The sequence below is a fragment of the Hyperolius riggenbachi genome, chromosome 8, assembly GCF_040937935.1.
Source record: "Hyperolius riggenbachi isolate aHypRig1 chromosome 8, aHypRig1.pri, whole genome shotgun sequence".
Taxonomy (NCBI): Eukaryota; Metazoa; Chordata; class Amphibia; order Anura; family Hyperoliidae; genus Hyperolius; species Hyperolius riggenbachi.
The window spans coordinates 99,781,334-99,806,152 of record NC_090653.1 but is presented as its reverse complement, the minus strand read 5'-3'; the positions used below and the strand labels follow the sequence as shown (position 1 = coordinate 99,806,152).

General features: G+C 44.1%; 1 protein-coding gene across 5 annotated transcripts in view; it reads right to left on the bottom strand.

Moving 5' to 3' along the window:
* DOCK11 (dedicator of cytokinesis 11) overlaps window positions 1-24,819 on the bottom strand; it is a 404,878-nt gene that overhangs the window by 276,137 nt on the left and 103,922 nt on the right. For all 5 annotated transcript variants that reach the window (XR_011023561.1, XM_068250928.1, XM_068250930.1 and 2 more), the window contains 5 exons: window positions 19,698-19,907; window positions 17,927-18,049; window positions 9,818-9,900; window positions 5,433-5,555; window positions 3,604-3,680 (listed from right to left, as the gene is read on the bottom strand). Coding sequence is in view for 4 of the 5 variants with exons in the window: in XM_068250928.1 (XP_068107029.1) it covers window positions 3,604-3,680; window positions 5,433-5,555; window positions 9,818-9,900; window positions 17,927-18,049; window positions 19,698-19,907 (616 nt within the window). In the remaining variant the exon portion in view is untranslated. The remainder of the gene's footprint in view (window positions 1-3,603; window positions 3,681-5,432; window positions 5,556-9,817; window positions 9,901-17,926; window positions 18,050-19,697; window positions 19,908-24,819) is intronic.

Here is a 24,819-nt window from a genome sequence, read left to right as displayed (position 1 = left end):
CTATGCAAACAAGCCATTAAGCTCTCCGACTAAAGGTGCCCATACACTCGTCAGATTGGCAGCAGATAGATAAGAAATGCATCTGATGATCTATCTGATGCGTTTTTAGAACATTTTTTACCAGGATAGAATTCCAATAGATTTCAGTTTGAAATCTATTGAAATTCGATCTGATGGCATTTTTTTGCCATCAGATTTCCATTAAGGCCAATGCAAACTGATAAGCAATCTCATCAGATCGACCTAAATTTTCCACCCTGCAAGTTCGATGGAAATCCATCGAAATCGATCGAAATCGGCCGTCGATCGGTCGATTGGCCAACCGATTTGCAATCGATTGATCGATCGATCGATCGGGATCGATCGGTCGGCCAGAAAATCGGCTGAGTGTATGGGCTGCTTAAGTTAGTCGTGGAGAGGGCTGTTATCTGACTTTTATTATCTCAACTGTTCCTGGACTATTTACTTTTCCTCTGCTAGAGGAGAGGTCATTACTTCACAGACTGCTCTGAAAGACTCATTTTGAATGCTGAGTGTTGTGTAATCTGCACATATTATAGAATGATGCAATGTTAGAAAAAACACTATATACCTGAAAATAAAAGTATGAGAATATTTTCTTTGCTGCTAATCTTCTAGTAATTATTCATAGTACACAACCAATTCACTATATCATATTTTTTGTTTCGCTTCAGTGTCTCTTTAAGTTAGATAAGGGGAGCTAAACTATGAGTTAAGTTAGATAAGGAGAGGTAAATCATGAGTTAAAGAGAACCCGAGGCAGGGTTCTTACAACTCAATCTGCACACAGAGGCTGGGTCTGCCTATAGAGCCCAGCCTCTGTTGCTATTTAGCTTCCTCCAAAGCCCCCCCTGCGCGCTGTGAGACCCCATAAAACACAGCCGCGCTGTCGACACACAGCGTGTCGCAGCGGGCTGTGTTTATCTCTCTAATGTCAGTCTCTGCTCTCCCCCACCTCCTGAATCGCTCCGGTCCCCGCCCACGTCCCTTCCCTCGCCGCTGATTGGAGGGAAGGGACGCGGACGGGGACCGGAGCGATTCAGGAGGAGGGGGAGAGCGGAGACTGACATTAGTGAGGTAAACATAGCCTGCGCAGCGCGGCTGTGATTAATGGGGTCTCACAGCGCGCAGGGGGGGGCTTTGGGGGAAGCTAAATAGCAACAGAGGCTGGGCTCTATAGGCAGACCCAGCCTCTGTATGGGGATTACGTTGTAAGAACCCCGCCTCGGGTTCTCTTTAAGTCATTTAAGGAGAGATTAATTGTGAGTTAATAAATAAGGTGAGATCATTTAACAGAAGAGCTTTGTGAAACAGGCCCCATGTGAGAAGCCAATTCCTTGACTATCATACATGTGTACACAATGTAATTCACTAGTTCTCTCCCCAGTGTTCTGGTTGTTTTCTGAGTTAAGCAACTGTATGGCTGTTGGAGTGCTGCAGATACTACTAAACCCAAAAGATAAGCACTACAAACGAGTTATTTGCAAAATAATACACATGATTGCCTTCATATTTCTCTCATTATAGGTTTCTGTTTAAATCACATTCCATATGTCCTTCCATTCTCCACATTTCAGCAATCAGTGTGGGAAAGAGCGGCCCCTCTCCCTCTCAGGCCATCGGCAAGGGCAGAAGGATATGAGAATTTCATTTAAAGTAGATTATAGGCTTGCAGACATGTAGGGTAGTATAAAAATACATTTTATGTTCTAACATATACAATACATGGATAAAGTGGAGATTATTAAAATGAGTTTGTAGTGTTGTGTATTATTAATCATGAAGTACATTAGTACACTATATTCAAAGAAACCCCAGGAGAGAAACATATGGAGGATGACAGATTTATTCCCTATAAGGCCACTTTTACACTTGCATTGCAAGTGTGCGTTGTGTTGCCCTGTTTTATTGCAGTGTATTGCAGCGGCAATGCAAGGCAATTGGGCCTAGCACACTTACTGCTTTGCGCTGGAAGTGCCTGATCCGCCACAGGGGCAACAGCACGTTAGCACCGGACTTCCACAGCAGCGCAAGTAATGCAAGTCAATGTGCAATGCATAACTTTTAAAAAGGTTGGCAGCAGCGGCATGGCGGCGCACATGCGTGTAATGATGGCAATCCCAGTGACATACTTCCTGTCCAGCAGGGAGTACGTCACTGGGTGAGGGGCGGCAAGGGGCGTGCTGAGGGGGGGTGCTATGTATATGACCTGTTTGCGTAATCAGCCGTTACATGTTAGTGATTTTGTGCATTGCCGTGCGATGCGGCAGGGGCGGTGCATTGCACCGCAGACGCACACCTCAAGGGTAAAACCAGCCTTTAACAATGCATATTGCCTGGTTGTCCTGCTGATCCACTGCCTGTAATACTTGTAGCCACAGACCCTGCACAAGCATGCAGAGGAGATGTTTCTGACAAAAATCTGACAAGTTAAGTGCATGATTGTTTCAGGTGTGTAATTCAGACACTACTAATACCAGAATGATCAGCAGGGCTGCCTAGTATCCCTCTCAGTTCCGGTTTCCTTTAAACAGAGGAGAACAGTTTAATGATCACCACTATTCAACATACCTATAGAGGTGATAACTACCACCATAGCACCAATAAAGGGCTAATACAACAGTTAAAGGAGGGCCCCTAATGGGCCGCTCTGATCTAAAAGTATTAGAGGCACATACATGAAATATAGGGATCCTGGAAAAAAAGGGCGCAGGGGACTGCCACTAGTAAAATATCACTAAAGTAAACAATATTCTACTACTGCATTTTCATAGTAAAAGATCAGTGATATATACCGATATTTTATTATGGCTAAACCACACCCTACTCTCACACAGAACCCTTCCCTGGTGGTGCCTAACCCTAAGATCCCCTTGGTCGTGCCTAACCCTAAGACCCTCCACCCTAAGTAGTGCCTAAACCAAAGATCCCCCAGGTGGTACCTAACCCTAAGACCCCCTCCCCGGTGGTGTCTAAACCTAAGACCCCCCCGGTGGTGCTTAACCCTATGACCCCCCAGTTGGTGCCAAAATCTAACCCCCACTGGTGGCGCCTAACCCTAACTCCTACTCCTAAAGCCCCCCCTCCAAGCCGCGATATGCAGCTATGAAGGTACATTTGAGCGGCCGCTGTGCAATGCCGCAGTTTAGCTATCCGCAAGCCGATTTGGATATCCGCAAGGCTGTCTGCAAATATTTCCCCCTCTTGCCGCTAATTGGCCCTCTCCATGCACCCAAATTTACCTTCATAGAAGCCGCGATTTGTGGCAAAGAAGTTAAAATTTGGTGCCCTGATGCGCCCGCTAGCGATCGTCATGCACCCAAATTTCCTTGGTATGAAGCTAAATGTGCCTTTTATCATAAGCAGCTATGACAGTGATTATTTTTTTTCCGTGAGGGCTCCTGCACCCTTTATTCCTGACTCGATTAGAGGCTGTGAAACAGCAGGACAGCCAGGCAACGTGCATTGTTTAAAAGGAAATAAATATGGCAGCCTCCATATCCCTCTAACCTCGGGTTCCTTTTAAAACAAAATAAAGTAATAGTTGGTATTACTTCCACATTTGTAGCTTGAACTACTCACTTGAAAAGTCTAGGGGTACGCAGTCTATAGTGATATTCAGGTGTCCAGGAATCACTTGCAGTTTAGTCTTCTCTGGTCTGTAACAGATTATTGTTATCACAGCTATGTTATTCCAGTATATTAAAACAGACTAACAGGGTAGAGATGACAATGCACTTTCAAAAACGTAGACAGACTTGGGACCCCCAAATAATGCGTTCTGTAGAGTAGGGTAAGAAACGGGTACTCACAAAATCAAATTGCTGTTAAGAGCACTCAACCAATTAGGCCGGTGGAGATAATAAACCCTTTTCTGCTTGGGTGATCACAGGACCCCCTTGGGATGGGCTTTCTCTTATGGAAGATTACAGTAGGGGCTGTGGACCACCAACTCCCAATGGGAGTATAACATTGCAAATGGGGGAAAGAGGCTCCCAGGCAAAAAGGAAACCAGGTTAAAAACCAATAAAATAAATAAGGAGGAGGAGGAGTAATTAATAAAATGAAATACTGTATTTACTCGCGTATAAGCCAACCTGTGTATAAGCCGAGGTAAAAAGTAATTGACTTACTTATAAGCCCCCTCCCCAGTATAAATAGTCAAATGTGTCCCCTATATGAGACATCCCCATACCCAGTATAAATAGCCAGCTCCCCTCCCTGTAGCCAAATGTGCCCCCAGTAGGCAGCCCCTTGCCCTTAGCCAAATGTGTCTCTAGTAGGCAGTCCCCCTCCCCATAGCAAAATATGCCCCAGTAGGCAGCCTTCCGCCACATGTACCTGCCATGGAGCATGAGAGAATTTGCAGCAGGAACCCTGTGCTCCCTGCTGTGCCCTCCCCACGCAACTAGTTTAGTGTGGCTGTGTTCAGTGATAATCTACCTGTGTCCCCCGATGTCTGTGCTCCCAGACGTGCCCCGAGTCCTCCCCAAAATATCTTTAGCGCAGCTGTGTGCTGTAATATATTACCTGTGACCATGGCCAGATTTGAGGCAAGGCCGCAAAGGCCATGGCCTAGGGCACCAAAAAGCAAGGGGAGGGCTGGCACACTGAGGTAGCTAAACTGCCAAATACGTAAACTGCAGCGGTCACAAACCCAGTCTGTGGCCACCCTGCTTCCACAGGGGCAAGCAGTGGAGCAACCCCCAAGCACAGCACAGGATGGCACAAGATCAGGGAAGTACATAGGGTGGGGGGAGCACAAGACGAGAGCACAGGACCAGGCGGGGTTGGTGACAGTGGGCCTTCGGTGGTAAAATGTCCAAATCCGGCCCTGCCTGTGACCCAGGCTTGAGAAGCACTCTGTGAGGCAGTGTGTCAGTACTAGTGTTATCGTGGATTCCCTCTTGCCGCTGTGTAGCACTTGCTGTGTCTCACATCTGTGACACCATCCAGTGGCGTCTTCAGACATATCGAGTGCTACACAGCAGCAAGAGGGAATGCCCAATAAACGCTGGTGCTAACACACTGCCTCAAGGAGTGCTTCTCTAGCCAGGAGTCACAGGCATTCTATTACAGCACACATCTGCGGTGAACATATTGCGGGGAGAACTCAGGGCAAGGGACTGACAAGCAGCATTTTTCTAAGCACTTGTGATGTGTAAAGCTCTTGCTAATGTAATGCTATGTGAGTGATCCCACTTGAGGGGCAAAAATCCACCATAGCATTACATTAGCAAGAGCTTTTCAAAACGCAAGTGCTTAGAAAAGCACTGCTAGTGGGTCCCAGGCCTAACACCGAATGATGTGAAGGAGTATTGGTTCCGTTTAAGAAGTTAAGTGAAAACTTGAGCATGGTTCTCACTTTATGAAATAAACAGGTGCTGATAATAAGCCAGACAAACACTTACTTCCTGTATTCAGTCAGGAGTTTGAGCAGGTCCTCATTGGAAAGTTTGCTGCTATCCTGTTTGTATAAAGGAGAACATTTCCCTTCCATGTCCAGTGTCCCCTGAGTGTCCTTGAATACTGGTCTTAAAGAGAAAAAAAGGACAGTTAGATTACACATATTTGTACCTACAAATACAGCGGGGGAAATAAATATAAATTATGATGTATTTGATCACATGCTAAATGAGTAAGTTTGGTCACTTACAAATAAATTAACAGTTTGTAATTTTTATGGTAGTTTCATTTTAATGAAAAGAAAAAAAAATCCAGAAACACCACATTATAGATTAATTTGCATGCCATTAAGTAAAATATGTATATGATCCCCTACAACCAAGAGAGAATTGTTGATCCCCCAGAATGGTTTACAATCAATCAATTCGTTTTTAATAAGAACCTCCATTCCTCAGGTAGAAGACTGAAGATGAGTCTTCCAGCTTAGCAATGACCAAAAACACTTGGCCAAGGCAACAAAGGAATGGCTCAAGAAAAAGCGTATGCAGGTCTTGGAGAGGCCTAGCCAGTCTCCAGACCTTAATCCAAAAGAAAATCTGTGGAGGGAGCTGAAGGTTTGAGTTGACAAACATCAGCCTCGAAAGAGTACATTTGAATTCGGCGCCGGTAGACTTGGGCGCAGGATCCAGCTGTTATATGGCTGGTCCTGCTTCTGCACAAGTCCGGCTCCAATTAATTACTATTCCCCCTCCAGGCCGCCATGGATAGTGGGGGAATGAAATAATTCGGCTTCCAGCGATTGCTGGAAGCTGAACTATTATGATTTTTAAGCAACCTCGGCTCCGTCTTCTGACGGCGCCGACGTTACTCACTGAGCGCCGCTATAGACAATCCCTTTATAGTCTATGGCGGCGCTGGCTGCGCCCAAATCTAGCAGCGCTGAAAAGCACTGCTCCGGCCTCGAAACCTTACTGACTTGGAGAGGATCTGCAAAGAAGAATGGGGCAAAGTCCCTTCTGAGATGTGAGCAAACCTTGTGGCCATTTAAAATAAAATGTAAAAGAAATGAAAAACACATTCAAGAGCCCCCAATAGTGTATTATTAATGATAAAGAAATGCAAAGGTAGCAGTAAATAGAAATATACTCACAAGTATGGGTTGCCGGGTTAAGGCAACCACTTAAAGCACTTATGGGAATATTAGGCCTATCCCTACTCAGGCTAAAATGTCGCTCTCTATAGAAGGAAAGAAGGGGTGTTCACCCATCCACAAGGTGGATAACAATAATTGCAATAGAAACAGAGGCGCCAGCAGAGTAACAATTGATCATAGGTAAAAACAGATAAAAGTTGGGGGGCAAGGGTGGACTTACCTCCCTAAAACCAAACACAACCACGAAGTATGGTTTAAACAAGATTTAATTCGTACTCCAGAACAAATGCAACGTGTTTCACGGGTCTCTAGCCCGTCTCCTCAGGCAATAATACAGATAGGAGTAACTGAGAAGTTTTTTAGCCAAGTACAGCGCCTCTGACAGAAGCGCTGTACTTGGCTACACAACTTCTGAGTTACTCCTATCTGTATTATTGCCTGAGGAGGCGGGCTAGAGACCCGTGAAACGCGTTGCATTTGTTCTGGAGTATGAATTAAATCTTGTTTAAACCATACTTAGTGGTTGTGTTTGGTTTTGGGGAGGTAAGTCCACCCTTGCCCCCCAACTTGTATATGTTTTTACCTATGATCAATTTTTACTCTGCTGGTGCCTCTGTTTCTATTGCAATTGTTTAAAATAAAATGTGTGACCTATGTGATTACCAACAAGGTTTTTGCCTAATACAGGGGCACATATGGCTATACTTGGGGGCTGCCTAATACAGGGATACATATGGCTATAGTGTGGAGGGGGCTGCCTAATACAGGGGCCATCTGGCTATACGAGGGACTGCTTAGTACAGGAGCACATCTGGCTATACTGGGGAGGGGGCGGGGCTGCCTAATATAGGTGCCACATCTGGCTAAACTTGGAGGGGGCTACCTAATACTGGGGGTACATTTGACTATACTGGGGAGCGGGGCTACAGAAAACTGAAAGCACATCTGAGTATACTGGGGAAGGGGGCAAGCTAATACTTGGGGCACATTTGACTATCTAAACCGGGCAGAGGACCTTGCTAATACTGGGGGCACATTTTCTACCTATACTGGGGCGGGCACAATTCGGGGGGGGGGGGCACTCTTTGGAATCTCCGCCTCTTGTGCTGGAGAACTTTTTTCCCAGCCCTGCATATAGGTGTGAAATGTATTTGACTACAATAGGACAAACCCAAGTCCACTAGCTTCTTAACAGTCTTTGACACATTTTGGTATGGCAAAGTTTTCAAACCTTTACCACCTAATTAGTCAGCACAGTTTTAATGCAATCCAGGTTTGCTTGGTTACTAATGTTTTCTACTGTTCTCTAGTCTTAGTAACTCAACCTATATGTCCAACCACTCTGTGATGTTTGCAACCATTTTTCAAGGTAAAAACAACAACAGATACTTATCTAAGGAGAGGGAAGGCTCTGGGTATAGAGCCTTCCCGCTCCTCTCCCGATCCCCTCGTTTAAGCGTTGGCTCCCCCGTTTCAATACCCCGCTGCGGGAGACTTTGGAAGTCTTTGGGAACCTGAGTACTCCTGAAGACGGGTGGCTCCATACTGCGCATGTGTGAGCACGTGAGAGAGCATGGTAGCTCAGGCACAATACCAGCCTGTCTTTAGCAGCCCTTTGGGCTCCCAAAGACTTCTGAAGCCTCCTTCAGCGGCAGAGAGTAGTATATGAGCAAATGGTCGAATACTGCTACCAGGGGAACCAGCGCTGGAATGAGGGGACCATGAGAGTAGCGTGAAGGCTCTATAGGACCCAGAGCCTTCCCTCTCTATAGGTAAGTATCTGGCTGATATATTTTTTTTTTTTTTAGGTTCCCATTTACTTAAAGAGATACTCCGACCAAGAACTGAACATTATCCCAATCAGTAGCTGATACCCCCTTTTACATGAGAAATCTATTCCTTTTCACAAACAGACCATCAGGGGGCGCTGTATGGCTGTATTCACAAACACCTGATTACTTAAACTAACAACACAATTGTTGCCTCTTTGGTAGGATATAAAACGTAACTTTTAATAAATAAAGATATAAAATACACCCAGAGCTGGCTGTCTTAATTACAAACTCATAACTTATGAACTAGGGGTCCATAATAAGCAACACTGGAAAGATTACTTCCCCCCCCCCCCCTTTACAGTTCATATCGTCAATAATAAATTACACAAAACCCCCACCAAAATAACCCTTTGCGCTGTATGGCTGCTATTGTGATGAAACCTCTCCCACAAAGAAATTCTGAGTACATACTGTTGGTAGTTTCCTGTCTGTGAACCTTGCTGCATTGTGGGAAATAGCTGTTTACAGCTGTTTCCACTGCCAAAAAAACATGCAGCAGCTACATCACCTGCCAACAGTAAAAATGTCACCATGTAATAAATGTCAGAATGTAAATCAGGGATTTCAAAGATTTTACAATGGGCAAACACTGACTGAATCATTTATACATAATTATTGTAAAAATAAATTTGTATTACATTATTTTCACTGGAGTTCATCTTTAAAGAGACTCCGTAACAAAAATTGCATCCTGTTTTTTATCATCCTACAAGTTCCAAAAGCTATTCTAATGTGTTCTGGCTAACTGCAGCACTTTCTGCTATAACAGTCTCTGTAATAAATCAATGTATCTTTCCCCTGTCAGACTTGTCGGCCTGTGTCTGGAAGGCTGCCAAGTTCTTCAGTGTTGTGGTTCTGTGATGAATCTCCCCCCTCCAGGCCCCTCTCTGCACACTGCCTGTGTGTTATTTAGATTATGGCAGATTCTCTCTTCTCTCTTATCTTTTACAAGCTGGATAAATTGTCCTCTGAGCTGGCTGGGCTTTCACATACTGAGGATTACAGACAAGGGCAAAGCTGTTTGCAAGAAGAAAAGAGCAGCCTGAAACTTCAGTGCATGAGAGCAGAAGGGGGAAAGAAACACACAATGATCTCTTGAGATACAAAAGGAATGCTGTATACAGCCTGCTTGTGTATGCATGTATTTTCTATGTGTGGACATGCTGTACATCAACCTACTTCCTGTTTTGGTGGCCATTTTGTTTGTTTATAAACAAACTTTTTAAAACTGTTTTTAACCACTTTTAATGCGGCGGGGAGCGGCGAAATTGTGACAGAGGGTAATAGGAGATGTCCCCTAACGCACTGGTATGTTTACTTTTGTGCGATTTTAACAATACAGATTCTCTTTAAAGGTTCTCTAAGTCATTAAATGGTGTTACAAATGAATAAAAATAATTACCTTGCAGCCCAAGCAAATGGCATTCTGTACTGACCGAGTCGACTGCATACTTGCTTAGCGATTTTGTGCACTTTCTGTGCAGTCTAAGAAAAGAAAAAACCATGAATGCACAACCAATAAGTCTGATGACCACAAACAACTGCCAGAAGATGTAGATACATAATCGGTGTTTAATGCTAGGAGTTTCTCAATGTACAATATGTAGGCATTTAAAATGTGGAATATGCGCTGCTGCAAAGTGTATTTAATCATACAATGATTTCTGAATATAGTTACCCACTACTAAAGGGTTACTCCACTCACAATTTATATTTCACTTAAGAGGGCACTCATGGTCTATACTGCTGTTTATTTTGCTAAAGCCTCCTTTCTGTTCCAAGTTCTCGTTCTTTCCACTGCATCCAACAGAATGTAAAACGCAAAATTCAGCTATGATACATAAAAGCTTTGGCCACACCTTACAGTTAATCCCAAAGTACACACATAGAACACTAGAATTTAGCACAGTATTCATTTTAACGGATGCCTTTAAATTTGTTTCTATTTTGGTCCTCTGTTGTTCATTTTAGTCTGTTGATATTTGCAATGCAATTCGTTTTCTGTTAATTTCACTGGAGATCAAAGTTTTAAATATAACATCCTGTATAAGCCTCCCTGCACACTGCATGCGATTCTGATTTTTAATCGTTTTTTTACATGTGAGTCCGATTTTTAATTATTACTGCATGTTGCGTTTTTTCCTCTGTTTTTCTGTTGATTGCATTCAGGGAACATTGGAATTGCAAATTCGGAAACGAAATCGCAAAACGGTTTTGCTATTTCCTCCCAGAAATGTGTATAGAGTTTTTTTTATAATTAAGATGGGCCATGTCATATAACCTGACACCTTAAGGGCGAACCCAGTGAATCCAGCGCAGGAGACCTGGGCGCACAGGGAGTAACTTCGGCGCCGTCAGAAGACAGAGCTGAAGTTACTTTTAAAACACAATAATTCGGCTTCCAGCAATTGCTGGAAGCCAAATTATTTCATTCCCCACTATCCATGTTGACCTGGAGTGGGAATAGTATTTAACATCGATGGGAACTTGTGCAGCAGCAGGATCAGCCATATACCGGCTGTATCTGCGCCGATTCCCCTCGTATGTTCTTAACCATTTCACCTCGAAGGGTTTTTAAAAATAATGAAAATGTATTTAATTTTTCTATGGGAAGGTGTATAATAGGGTATTTGTATGTGGTTTTACTTTTTAACCACAAGATGGCGATACAGAGTTAGTGTGTTCTAAAAATAGAAACAGAACCAAGTGTTTGTATTTGTTTATATTTGTGTAAATACAGGGACGTAGATACTCGTGCTGGGGGAGGTGAAAAGGACAGCCGAGGTAAAAATAAACTGATGATAAAAACAAGTGTATCTATCCTCCTTCTCCTAAAAATGACACTTTTTTTAAGTTATCCCAGTTTTATTTTATATTTAAATCTAGTTTTTAAGTTTTTACTGTTTCATTGCCTCTGCTAAATGGCATATAAATTAAAGTATGCTAGTGTAAGATCCGGTGGCCGCTCATGGCGGCAGAACGCCGAGACACCCGCTGAGGCTCTGGGTCTCGGCCTGTCTCTGACGTTACTGGAGCGCATGGTGCTCAGCTCCCATTGGATAAGCGGCAGACACGCTCTAAGTACGCGCTCCGCCACTGTAAACATTAACCACATGTGTGCATTGACTGACAGACATAGGAGCCTGCCATTACCAAAACCTGATCTGCATCCTGATTCTGGGACAGTGACAAAGTACCAACAAACAGGGCCGGTTCTAGCTATAATGGGGCCATGGGGCATAAGTAACTTAGGTGGGGGGGGGGGCACTGACTCTCTCCTTGCAACCAAACCACCCCCAGGTCCCCTGAGCTGGCTGCCAGGCCTGATCCAATCTCCTACCCCAGGTCACACAATATCATTAGGTCTCCATATGTCCCCTAAAAAACATTTTGGGGTTCCCATTATTCACCTCCTCCTTTTCCTATATTGAGTGTACCCCACTGCATCCCCGCTTTAATGGGTCACCATAGCTGAAGGGAAGGCAAATTTGGGGGGAGGGGCTTCAGGCTCTGGGGCAATTGCACCCTTTGCCTCTATGGAAGCGCTGGCCCTGTCTAGGATCACAAAAGCCAGGTAAGATTTATTATTTTATTTTTTGAGGGGGGGAGCAGTAAGGTCAAATATGCTTCTAACTTTCATGGTTGTTCTGGGTTAGATACCTAAGAAAAGCCCAAGCTGGAAGTTGGAAAGGACTTACCTCCTGGGAAAAGCAGAAGGATCAGCAGGGGGCTGGTGTCTCATCTGATGAAGATACACTTTCAGATGTCCATTGTCTTGTTGGCTTTAAAAATGCATTAAAATGTCCCGGGCAGATGAGACCCAGCTGCTGCTGTTTCCTTTGCCTTTGAGGGATTGTGCATGGATGAACTGTGAGCTGAGCTTTTCTTCCTACCTACTACTTCTAATCCTGGATGGCATGAATAATAATCTGAGCTAGCGAAGAGCTCTACAAAGCAAAAGGTTGTTCAGTTGTCCTAGTAATATTTTGTGCCCCCACCTCCATGTGCTATTAGGAAGTAACAGCTGCATAAAACACACACATGGGCTTAATGAACTCCAGGCACACAGCTAAACACACAGGCTCACCCAAACTTTTTTTTTGTGTGTGGCTTTAACAAGGAACTTTATCATCCATTTACAGTTGCTTTTGCCTACTTTTGAGGTTTTCATGGAAATGTGAGTTTGCACAGTCTCTACACTCGGAAGAGTACAATCCTGCAGCTCCAAAGGGAGAAGAACTATCGGCTCAGTTGTAATGATATGATTCATGTATCCTTTTTTTGCTTGTATATCAAGACTTTCCTTGTATATAAAGTCACCATTTCCCAAAGGGTTTTGCTTGCATTGCAAAGCTCTCTTAAACCAAGTTACTCTCAATCCAAGGTTTTCCTGTATTACGCTCTGCTCATTGTGGTTAGACTTTATGCATGTTATTCTGCTTAAATAAAACTTGAGATAAGGGGGTAAAAGAATTGATACTTCCTCCAGCCCCAGGAACACCGTTGCCTCCCTTGCTGTCCTCCCGGGTGGCTCCATACATCTGCTATCAGCCCCGGTAATCTTTAATCAGTCCCGTCAGCTAGGCTCTTCTGCTCAAATGCGGCCCAGACAGTACTACCTGAGCAGGTGCAAAATGCTCCCAACGATGTGAACGCTATGGACGGCTGGACCACACATGGACAGAAGAGCTCGACTGATGCGACTGAATGAGGATTACCGGGGCTGTTAGCAGGTGAAATGAGCCACCCGGGAGGACGGCAAGGGAAGCAACGGTGTCATGGGGCTGAAGGAAGCCCCAGATAAGTATCAATTCTTTTTTACCCCTCTCGTCTCAGGTAACCTTTGTTGCAGTTTAGTGCATACACCTCATTATTTACTATATTCAAAAAACTCATTTTAAAATACAGGAACAATATTGCAGCCATCTATCAAATATACTTACAGACCAAAGAGTAGCTCTTCAGTGTAAAGTACTTGAAATGTTCCTGTATTTATACACATTACTTTCATTTTTAAAATTAGCAAGGAAGGAAATGGTTGTTTAAACAGGAAATCATTAATTTACTCAGAAGGAAATGATACAATAACAGCAAGGAGGGAAGACATCTAAAGGTCAAATAATCTGTGGCAAACAATGCAGTAAAATATCAGTGTAATGCTGAACTCCAAAGCTGCAGAACAAAAAATACACATCTATGTAGACACAACTGTCACTGTCCCTCCATGAAATAGCAGAATACACAGCTGTATTGGAAATAACTTGAAACTGACAAAAGTACGGTAACAGGCGCACATCATTGTTTATTTTGTACTTAACAAAAAACACAATTTTCTTGTGCATATTTTTCAAAATAATATGTCTAATTATAATGCAAAAAGATAATTGCTTAGTCTAAAATAATAGGACACAACCTAGTTTTATGTTGCATAACCTTAAAAGGACACTTCAGTCATCCCAAAAAAATGAGTTTTACTCCCCTGGCGCTTCCAATAGCCCCCCGCAGCTGTCCGGTGCCCACGCCGTCTCCCTCCGATCCTCCTGTCCCCGCCGGCAGCCACTTCCAGTTTCGGCGACAGGAGCCGACAGGCTGGTAACGCGAGTGATTCTTCGCGTTCCCGGCCACAATAGCACCCTGTATGCTGCTATAGCATATCATATACCATATAGCAGCATACAGGGCGCTATTGCAGCCGGGCACGCGAAGAATCACTCGCATTCCCAGCCTGTCGGCTCCTGTCGCCGAAACTGGAAGTGGCTGCCGGCGGGGACAGGAGGATCGGAGGGAGACGGCGTGGGCACCGGACAGCTGCAGGGGGCTATTGGAAGCTCCAGGTGAGTAAAACTCATTTTTTTGGATGACTTAAGCGACCCTTTAAGACCCCTTTTACACTTGCATTGAAGACCTGCGGTGCTTTACCCTGTTTTATTGCAGGGTAACTCAATAGCAACAAAAGGCAATGGGGCCTAACATACTTACCACAGCTTTGTTCCGGAAGTGCCCGAGCTGCCGTCAGCCACGTGTATCTGCTGGACTTACGCAGCGGCGGAAATAATGTAAGTCAATGGCCGACACATACCTTTTTAAAAGGTTTACAGCAGTGTTGCGGCGAGCATGTGTGGAAGACGGGAATACTTTCTGTCCATCAGGTAATACGTGTGTGGGGGAGTAGTGCTATGCATAATACCCTGTCAGCACACTGACGCAGGAATATATGTTTGTGGTTTTGTGCATTGCGGTGCTATGTGGTGGGGGCAGGGCAATGCACCGCAAATGCACACCTCAGGTGTAAAACCAGCCTGAGAGGTAACCCCTGCTGCATCTGTCAACACAGGTCGTTTGGGCCACTCTTTCTGAACTAGTGGCGGCTCCAGGAATTTTTTTTTAGGGGGTGCTATGCAGGTGCTGGACCAATTTCCGAGGGAGCAAAAAATCGGTGTGGCGACAACCTGCGGCGAAAAAATGGGCGTGGTCATGACCGGATGAGGGCGGGGCTAACTGTAATTTAAAGTGAACCCAGGGTGAGAGTGATATGGTGGCTGTGGTGATATATTGGGGTGCTGATGATGTTAGGAATACATAAACATATTTTATCATTTTTATGTCTGCTGTATATCTTTCAGAGGTGGATGTCAGCCAGTATGGCTTGAAGGCATTGGCAGCTAGCTTCATGGACTGTTAATGTGATTGTGTGTGGGTGTCAATAGACAGACAAAAGGGAACCTCGTTACCAGTCACCTTCAATAGGCAAGGAAGCGACTCATTAGGCCACTAGCAGTCACTTTGATCTGCTGCCCCAGGTGTGATTGTCTGCGTCTGCCTACAGGCAATTACAGGCAAACTGCTACCTGTAACCAGAATGCAATTTTTTCATGTATGTGCTAAAATACACTTTAACCAAGGAAATAATATGGAGGAAGCCTTTTGATGTCTGGTAGGATACAATCTTACCTATTGAATTCTGCAACCTTCAAGAAGCTAAAACAGGAACCCTTTGAAGCTTGCATATCACAGGAAAGATTATGACAAGCGTTCGGTGATGTCACAAACGGGGAAACTGCATTAGTTCCTGGGGGCTGGACATTAAATGCCCCAGGGGACATTTCAGAGTATAAAAAGCCTAGTAAGTATCTTCTCTTGGAGATAGCGCATAGCTAGAGATGATCTCGATTTCTGGTCGAACAAGCGGCGTGCTCCCGCCGACAACGTTTAGACCTTCAAGTTGGTAACGTTTTTAATCCCCATTTTTATTTTTACGCAAATATCCGTGTGTGTATTTTTGTAACTTTTATCTTGTAACTTTTTTACTTTGTTTTTTGTACATCTTCTGTATATATTATTTTCTGCATTGTTCTATGTTTTTATGGAATATTAAATCGTTATTTAATAAGCTTGACTTCTGCGGTACTAGACTAACACTCATAGCCTAGAGGAGACTGCAGTGTAGCTGTGTATAAGTCCGTGCCTAATTGTATGTTTGAGCAACACTACCATATGAAATTGTGATTGCACTGTGTGTATGGGGCACTTCTGCGCTCGACAGCCGAGTGGGAAGTCTAACAGTATCGTTCGGAACGACTGTTAGTGGTTTTGCTGCACGACAGTGTAACTTGCATTACAAATCATTGTCTGATTGTGCTATGTTACTGTACAACTGTACTGTGTGTGTGGGTGCGTGGCGTTCTCGTATTCGGCCTAAGCGCAAAGCTGACCCAAATAAGAAAACGCAGATTGCGTGTTTAGCCCTCGACAGCGGAGGGGACGTGTCTAGCAACGCTAGTGGTGGCAGTGGGAAGTGTTGGAGGGGTTCTAGCCTTATTTGTAGCTTAAATAAGGCTGTTCCCCGCTTAATCTGGTCAAACCCGCAGTCGGGAACCGTATACGCAGGCGTGCCGCGGGCCAGTTCCTGACAGTGGCTGCCATATTTATTTCCTTTTAAACAATTCTAGTTGCCGGGCAGCCTTGCTGATCTATTGGCTGCAGTAGTGAACTGAATTAAACCAGAAACAAGCATGCAGCTAATCTTGTCAGTTCTGACAATATTGTCAGAAACCTCTGACCTGCTGCATGCTTGTTCAGGGTCTATGGTTGAAAGAATTAGAGGCAGAGGACCAACACGGCAGCCAGGCAGCTGGTATTAATTAAAAGGAGATAAATATGGCAGCCTCAATATTATTCTCACCTCGGGTTCCCTTTAAAAGTGCAACGCAAAGACAGAGGGCCCAAGTTTTGGTGACCCTTTCCCCAGAAAATTCACATAATTGTGCAGGTTTTCTCAAGAAAATACACGTAATGTGAGCAGATTTGAACAAAAAACACTTCAATGACCCCAATATGCACAATAGTTATCAGATATGACCCCAATATGCACAATCGTTATCAGATATGACCCCAATATGCACAATCGTTATCAGATATGACCCCAATATGCACAACCGTTATCAAATATGACCCCAATATGCACAACCGTTATCAGATATGACCCCAATATGCACAACCGTTATCAGATATGACCCCAATATGCACAATCGTTATCAGATATGACCCCACTATGCACAATGCTCAGCAGTTCTGACCACAATCAGCAGCACCACCTGAAAAAGAAAAGAAAAACCCATTTGCTCACCTAGTCAGAAGACCTCCTGTTCCGACCTCCTCCTCTCCCGACCTCCTTGTGGCGCGCAGCTCAGCTTCCATGATCCTCTTCCTTCCTGCAGCAGCCTGCATTACCCGGCGAGCAGGGCTACGGGAAAATGGCCGCCCGAAGCCCTGCACCGCAGACTCCAAGTCTGCAGAGCAGGGCTTCGGGCGACCATCTTACCGTAGCCCTGCCTGCTGCTCCGGGCTGCCGCTGTGAACTGACTCGGCGTCTCTTAGACGCCTGAAGTCAGTTCACGCCAGGGGGTGCTTTGGGGGTGCTTGGACAAATTTAGGGGGTGCTTGAGCACCCCCAAGCACCCCCCTGGCGCCGTCACTGTTCTGAACAAACTGTTCTAGATGTGTCAAGTTGCAAGGGGCCTTGTCCACAGTGTGTTAGGCTTGGTTCAAACTGTCATTAAAAACGTTCCGTTTAGCAGAACAAACCAGAACGGATGTGAACATTCACATCAGACCATTTACAACGGATCCATTGTGCTGTTCTGTCAAGCGGAAAACAAGAATGGGGAGTCTGTGATAATTACAGATAAAATGGACAAAGCATAAGCCAATGGGTATACCGAGCGGGTGGCAACGGGTAATGGAACAGAACACATGGCTGAAAAACTGACGTCCGAATGTAACTTATCTGTTTGAAACTGAACAGGGATCAGTGTTTACGTGATCGGTTTTTGATCCGTGTAGTGTGAACCGAGCCTTACAGCTTTTTCTACAGTCTACAGAACTACACTCTGTACTCAGTTATGCAAAGCTGAAGTAAAGGCACAATAAAAGCTGTGCTTGAAGTTCAGCCTTGGCTAGCGAACAGACCACGAGTCTACAGTTCACGTATTCATTTCATAAGAATAAATACCTTTGCAGGGTCGGAATTTTTGATGTATGGCTCCACACAGTGTGCAATGTTCCCCTGTAATACCTTTTCCACACGCGCTACCAGGAAAATGTCGGGATGGGGGTTTGTCACAGAAAACACACCCTGGAATCACAGAAACACAAAGGCTTTAAGAAGAAAATGTCTTCCACTTTGTCAGACTAATTGCATTATTTTAGTACTGGACATTAATCATAAATATCAATGATTATTGGTTATATTTCATCACTATACAATTTTATTTTACTCTATTATTATATTTTATCATTTTGTAAACTTATATTAATACTGTGAGAATGTATAGAGTTCCTATATTTCTATATACACATGCACTGTAATTTGTATGTTGCATCTTTTTTATATATACCGTACACCTCTTTCCCGAAGCAGGTGGTTTCGGCGCACGGATCTCACCACCGGACGCTGAAACCAGGCGCCCCATAGCAGCTATGTTATGCTGCGCGGGGCGTATAACGGTAATTCAGGGCTATGGCGTTTGCCGGACCCGGAATTACACCTCCCTTTGAGTTGCGACGACTCAGAGGGGGAATTGTATTTAACGCCGCTGGGGAGTTTTGCAGCAGCAGGGAGAGCAGCCATTTGGCTCTCCCGGCTCCCAACTCACAGACAGCCATACAATACGTATACCTCTGTCCATAGGAAGCAGTCCTATCCTATCCTATTATCCTGTACACAGAACACACAGCTCATCTGTCCACACCAGCTCGGGTACTCGAGCGTTAAAGGGGCACTACAGCAAAAACCGGTAAAATGTAAAGTATGTGCAAACATATACAAATAAGAAGTACATTTTTTCCAGAGTAAAATGAGCCATAAATTACTTTTCTCCTATGCTGCTGTCACTTACAGTAGGCAGTAGAAATCTGACAGAAGTGACAGGTTTTGGACAAGTCCATCTCTTCATAGGGGATTCTCAGCAAGGCTTTTATTCTTTATAAAGATATTCCCGAAAAAGGATTTAAACAATGATGCTGGCCAGCTTCCCTGCTCGCTACACAGTTTTTTGGCAGTTGGACAGAGCAACTGCCATTCACCAAGTGCTTTTGAAAATAAATATATCCCTGAGAATCCCCTATAAAGAGATGGACTAGTCCAAAACCTTTCACTTCTGACAGATGTCTACTACCTACTGTAAGTGACAGCAACATAGGAGAAAAGTAATTTATGGCTCATTTTACTCTGGAAAAAATGTACTTCTTATCTGTATATGTGTGCACATATTTTAAATTTTACAGTTTTTCGATGTAGTTCCCTTTTAACTTATGACCGGTCGCACTCCCCCACCTATGAGATTTTCAGTTATCTTCCCTTATCCCCTACTTAGATCGCTCTATAGATCTCATCACCCCAATAATAAAAGATTCTCTTTCCTTAATTAGCCACCCTAGTTCCATTGGCAAAGTTTACATTCGCCCCCATGTTTAAGGAAGGGGCAACTGCAAACATCATTTAACATTCGCTGTTGTTCATAGCTGAACAGTTTGCGGCGAACATCACATGATCTTTGCATTCACCCCATACTTACGCATGGCGGGGCAAATACAAACGACCATGGGCGGCGAACGCAACCGTTACGAACGCTCGTTATTGTTCGATGTGAACTGTTTGCCTACGAACAGATCGTGCCATTACAAATTAGAGGTTTATAGTGTGTACATTCTAGACTGCAACTCTTTTGGATAAATTTGTGCATAAATGCATAACTTTAGAATACATGAGACCAGGTTTTTACCTCTTTTATGTAGCACAAGTGAGCCTCTGAGATTCCATGGATCAGCGCCCCACTGGCTGACACCCTCTTCGAGTCCCTGACTGTATCAGAGGCGCCGCTATTTAGCATCTCTCTGATGGCGGGTGGGTTCAGGTCCACATGGAAGTCAGCAGAAATCTTGCAGTTGTTCTTCACATCAAAAAGTGCCAGACTCACAAAGAATGGCTCCACCTGGAAGCAACATATTTACATTTATGCATTTGACCTACTTTAGGAATGAACTGAAAATTGAAGAATTAGGCGCGGTACATTTTCCACTGTGATATCGCAGACATTTGTTTTTTTCGACAGTCTGCAGTCACGCTTTCCACACAATAAAAATGGAACAAGGGCAACCATAAAAAAATGACGTGTGGCCCATTGACTTTAGATACACGTGCATAGTGCAATGGTGCGTATTTACTGAAGTCTAAATCATGCACAATTGTGGCAAGTGTGTTCCCTGCTTGAGGTAGGGAACACACTTGACTGTTTTAGTGTGCATTTTCTGCACAGAAAGACTGAGAACTCATGTTAATCAATGGGCTAGTTTGTAGTTCCCACATGATATGTTTTTCATGCGCAGAAAAAAACCTGACATTCTGCATGATGATTCTGCACATTTTGTCAGTTTTCTCTATCAATTACATCAGCTGCTGTGAAAAAAACGAGCGCGTTTTCCTGCATAGAAACACACTTGGGTCTCTAATCATAAAGCATTCCCGCATGCGGTAATGCTCAAAACAGCTGACTTTCCTGACCATTTAGCAAAGTGTCCATTCATAAAAGCTGTTTCCGCATGAAAATCTGACATTCCTGTGCAGTGCAGGAAATTACCGCCTTGTGCGGTGATTATCTCAACACATGTCACTACATGTCAATTCATAAAGCTTAGAGCAAGCAGAATTGGGACAGAGAATACGGACTGTTTAGAAAAGGAGATAAGTCAATGATAACAGGCAAGATAACAGGCAAGCTAATGGAGAGACAGACCTCCCAGGCAGCAGCAGTGAGAGCAGAGCAAACAAGGCATCCAGGAATACCAAGGCTGTGTTTTTTAACCCCTTGGGTACCTGTTTTCAGATAAATGTCACATCAGAAAGCCTGCATGTGTAACATTTCTTTAAGTTCTTCTAAGCTGCAGCAATTAAATAGATTCTTTAGAAAGACTAATAGACAGATTCAGAGAAGATTCAGGGCAAGGAGAGGCAGTTTAACAAAAAATCACATCTAAAGGGAAGTTGGGGCTGCCTCCTTCATAGTAACTCTGTCTCTGCACAGAGAAAATGTATCAACTCAGCAGCACCGCTAGTTTAGTGCAGGAATTCCCCGACCTATTATCGCAAGTGTAAACTTTTTTTTATGAATTAGCACACAAAAGTCTAAAATACCGATGCAGTGTTTTTCCTCCAAGATTTTTTTCCCCGCAAATGTTTTATGAATAGAGCCCTTGGTGTGCAGAAAACGTACGCAGAAAAACGAGTGCAGAAAACTAAAAGATAACTGTGTTCCCTGCCTTAGTGTAATTAATTATACTTAAAGAGTTCTTAAACAGAATTACAGTCTGGTATAACAAGTACACAAATATCTCCCAACTACCTACTTTTAGCCTGAAGAAATATGATCCATGAAAAATCAATACAGTTAGTGATGATAGCAGCTGTTTCCATTTTTGTGCCATCCCCTGCTCAGAGCTGTGCATATGAGAAAAATTATATTTTTGCTTAAAGTGAACCTCCGGACTAAAAATCTACTCAGCAGAACTGAAAAGGCTTGGTGTGTCTTTAACAGTTTCACAGCATCAGAACTTTGTTTTTCTTACCAAAGCATAATTTTTAGCTTCATTTTTAGCTAAGCTCCACCCATCAAAGAAAAAAAGCCCGGGCTTTTTTTCCCTGATGCTGTGCAGAGCATGATGGGATTTCCTATGTTGTTGTTCACATTGCCTAGCAACTGGGAGGGGTGATCAGCACACAGGACAGTTGGAACTGTGTCTCATGCTCCCTGTCACCTCCTTTCAATCAAAAAGATGGCTGCCCTCATGAAATCAAATATTTGCCTGTTCTTTTAAAACAGTGTGGGTAAGAGATTATATTACCTATCTATTTTAATTAACATAACTAATGTAACTTAATGACAGTATGTTTGTTTAGGCTGGAGTTCCTCTTTAAGGTACCTATACATCTAGCAATGATGGGCAGATTCGACCAAGAGACAAATCTCTCTCTGATCCACCTGTGCCCATCCTCCTTGCTGTTCGAAGCTCATCCGCATGCAGCGCGTGCTCCCCAGGTACAAACGCACGACACAGGGACACAGGAGGGCACAGCGACAGGGCAATTATTATATAGGATTTTCCCTGGGGGGTACCCACCTCAGGAGGGGGAAGCCTCAGGGTCCCAATGAGGCTTCCCCCTCCCCTGTAGTTGCAGGCAATCCAGCGCTGGCTCCCCCGAAGTGTCCGTCAATCCTCCCTCGACAAGGCTGATAAGCACTGATTTATTTACCCTTCCTGGCTCCAGCGGGGGAGCTGTTGTGGCTCTCCGCACGGAGATAGGTGAAAATAGCCGATCTGGGCAGTAGAGCGAGCCGACAGCGATTGGCTATATCTGCCTATCTCTAAGCGGAGAGCCGATATTGCGCCTGCGCTGGAGCCAGGAAGGTAAATATTTACATCCCGCTGTTCGGGGAGCTTGATCGCCACCGCCATGGGACCGAGGAGGGCGGGGGAAGCCTCAATGGGAACCGGAGGCTTCCCCCGCCCGAGGTAAGTACCCCCCAGGGGAGGTTTTTTTTGTTACAGGTTTTCATTAAGTCTAAATGTTAAAATCCTTTCACATAAATTCATTTTAACCACAAACTGTCTTATGTTTAGCATTTACTTATATTTGCAAAAGAAGAGAGATGTTAGGATGTTGAGATTCATACGTCTGCTCCACCTACAATGACATAAGAGTAATACATTCTAAGTACTGCATTCTAGTTGTTTGCTAATGTTGTGTCTCAAATTTTTGTTCCTCTCACCATAAGGCTGTGTTAAAGCGGACCCAAATCAAACATTTTTTTAATTCAAAATATTTAGTTGCATGACTCTGACACATAAATAGATAAATGAACACTCCTTCAAGCCTATGAACATTTCAGTGCATGCTTTTCACCCCTCTCTTTTCATAACTAGGGTTATACAGGTGGCAGCCATTAGCAATTCCTCCTTTGCCGGAACACCTCCTACTCCACCAGTCTGCCGGATTCTGTCCCGGCAATATGAAACGAAGGTAGGGGTTCCTCCAATAAATGTAAACTATTTTATATTTGTCATCATGCAGCTGAAAAAAGGCTGTTATTTATAATTATAATGTAGAAAATAGATTTTATTTCTGCAATCTTGTATTTTTAATTTGGGTCCACTTTAACAGGGTTCTGTGTGACGTGGCCACCTGGGCTCCATGAAATAGCAAGTAGGATGGTCTCACACACGCTGTGTTAAAGCCGAAGTAGGCGACAGGAGTGCTAGGATAAGAAAGTGGATGATGCCACCTTTGTAGACAAGTCTATAAATACAACAGCATTGTCTGAGTAATGCAATGCTTTATTAGACATAAACCATGCTGATGTTTCAAGACCGTACAGGGTCTCTTTAGCAAGTCAAAACAGCTCAAAAGGCCAAATCTGTCTGCAGGAAGAAGCAAAGCTCAAATAAAGGGCAAAGCATGTCTGGAAGGAAAAGCATGGCTGTGTTGCTGCACTTCTACCCTTTCAATTAGGATGTAGGGTAGAGGGGCATGTATATGGGGAGGGGGCAGGGTCTGCTATTCATGGCTGACATACCATTTATAGTGCAGCAATGGAAATGGGGAGGAGTGTGGATAGTCCAAATCTCAAAAGGTGCCACCAAGAACTAAACCATTATTTGGGAAATTGCAAATCAAAATCTCTTAAAGCTAATGGGAGTCATTTTGTAAATAAAATAAACCAGATATTTACCTAAGGAGAGGGAAGGCTCTGGGTCCTATAGAGCCTTCCCTCTCCTCTCCCAGTGCCCTCGTTGCAGCGCTGGCTCCCCCGTTTAAATCCTCTACTGCGGGGGACTTTGGAAGTCTTAGTAAGCCGAGTCCTCCCGAAGACAGGCAGCTCCATACTGCGTGAGTGCAAGAAAGAGAGGGCAGGTGCGCAATATGGTACGGTCGTCTTTGGGAGCACTCAGGCTCGCAAAGACTTCCGAAGCCTCCCTTCGGTGGAGGAGAGATCAGTATTTAAATAATTTAGTCAAATACTGCTACTGGGGAGCCAGCACTGGAACGGGCACCGGGAGAGGAGAGGGAAGGCTTTATAGTACCCAGAGCCTTGACTCTCCCTAGGTAAGTATCTGGCTTCTTTTTTCCGGTTCCCATTGACGTTAAGCACTTTTGTAGCAATTTTTGCAGCTTTCTGGCATTTGAAGCATTTTTTAATTTGGTGCTAGCGATTTGCATCGGCTTTATAGGTACATCAACTGGTTTTGGGTAGTAAAAGTGCTGCAAAATTGCTTTGTAGTGATGGAAAAGTGCTTTTTCACTAATTCTATACTTCGAATCGAAGCGCAAACACTCAAAAAAATGCAGCAGGCACCGTGATTGCAATTTCTAGAAATCGCAATCATTACTGTGGGTTCACCTCAATTGGCTTTCATAAACTGCTTCAGAACCAGGCTAATTGAAATCTACGCCCTGTTTGGGACCTGTTATCCCTGCCAAGACGTAGATTTCAATTACTGTACAGCACCTTCCCGCTGCTCTCCCCTGCGCTAAAGCCCACTCGTTCTGCTGTCAGTCTAATTTCATTGGCTTCTGACCCTGTGAGCCAATCACATTGGTTCAGAGTGATTACATGGTAAGGAGCCAATGAAATCAGCTCCTGACCATCTCATGGAGCTTTGCTGTCATAGCGATGGCAGAGTAAGTGGGCTTCAGCAACGGGAGAGCAGCGCAAACGGCAAGAGAGAGGAGTACGTGCAACGTGACCTCAGTGAGCCCTTTCGTTACCCAGAAGTCTTTAGTCCTTAAAGCGGACCTGAACAAAGAACTTCCTCTCTGCTCTAAAAGATAAGCAAAATCATAAAAAAGCA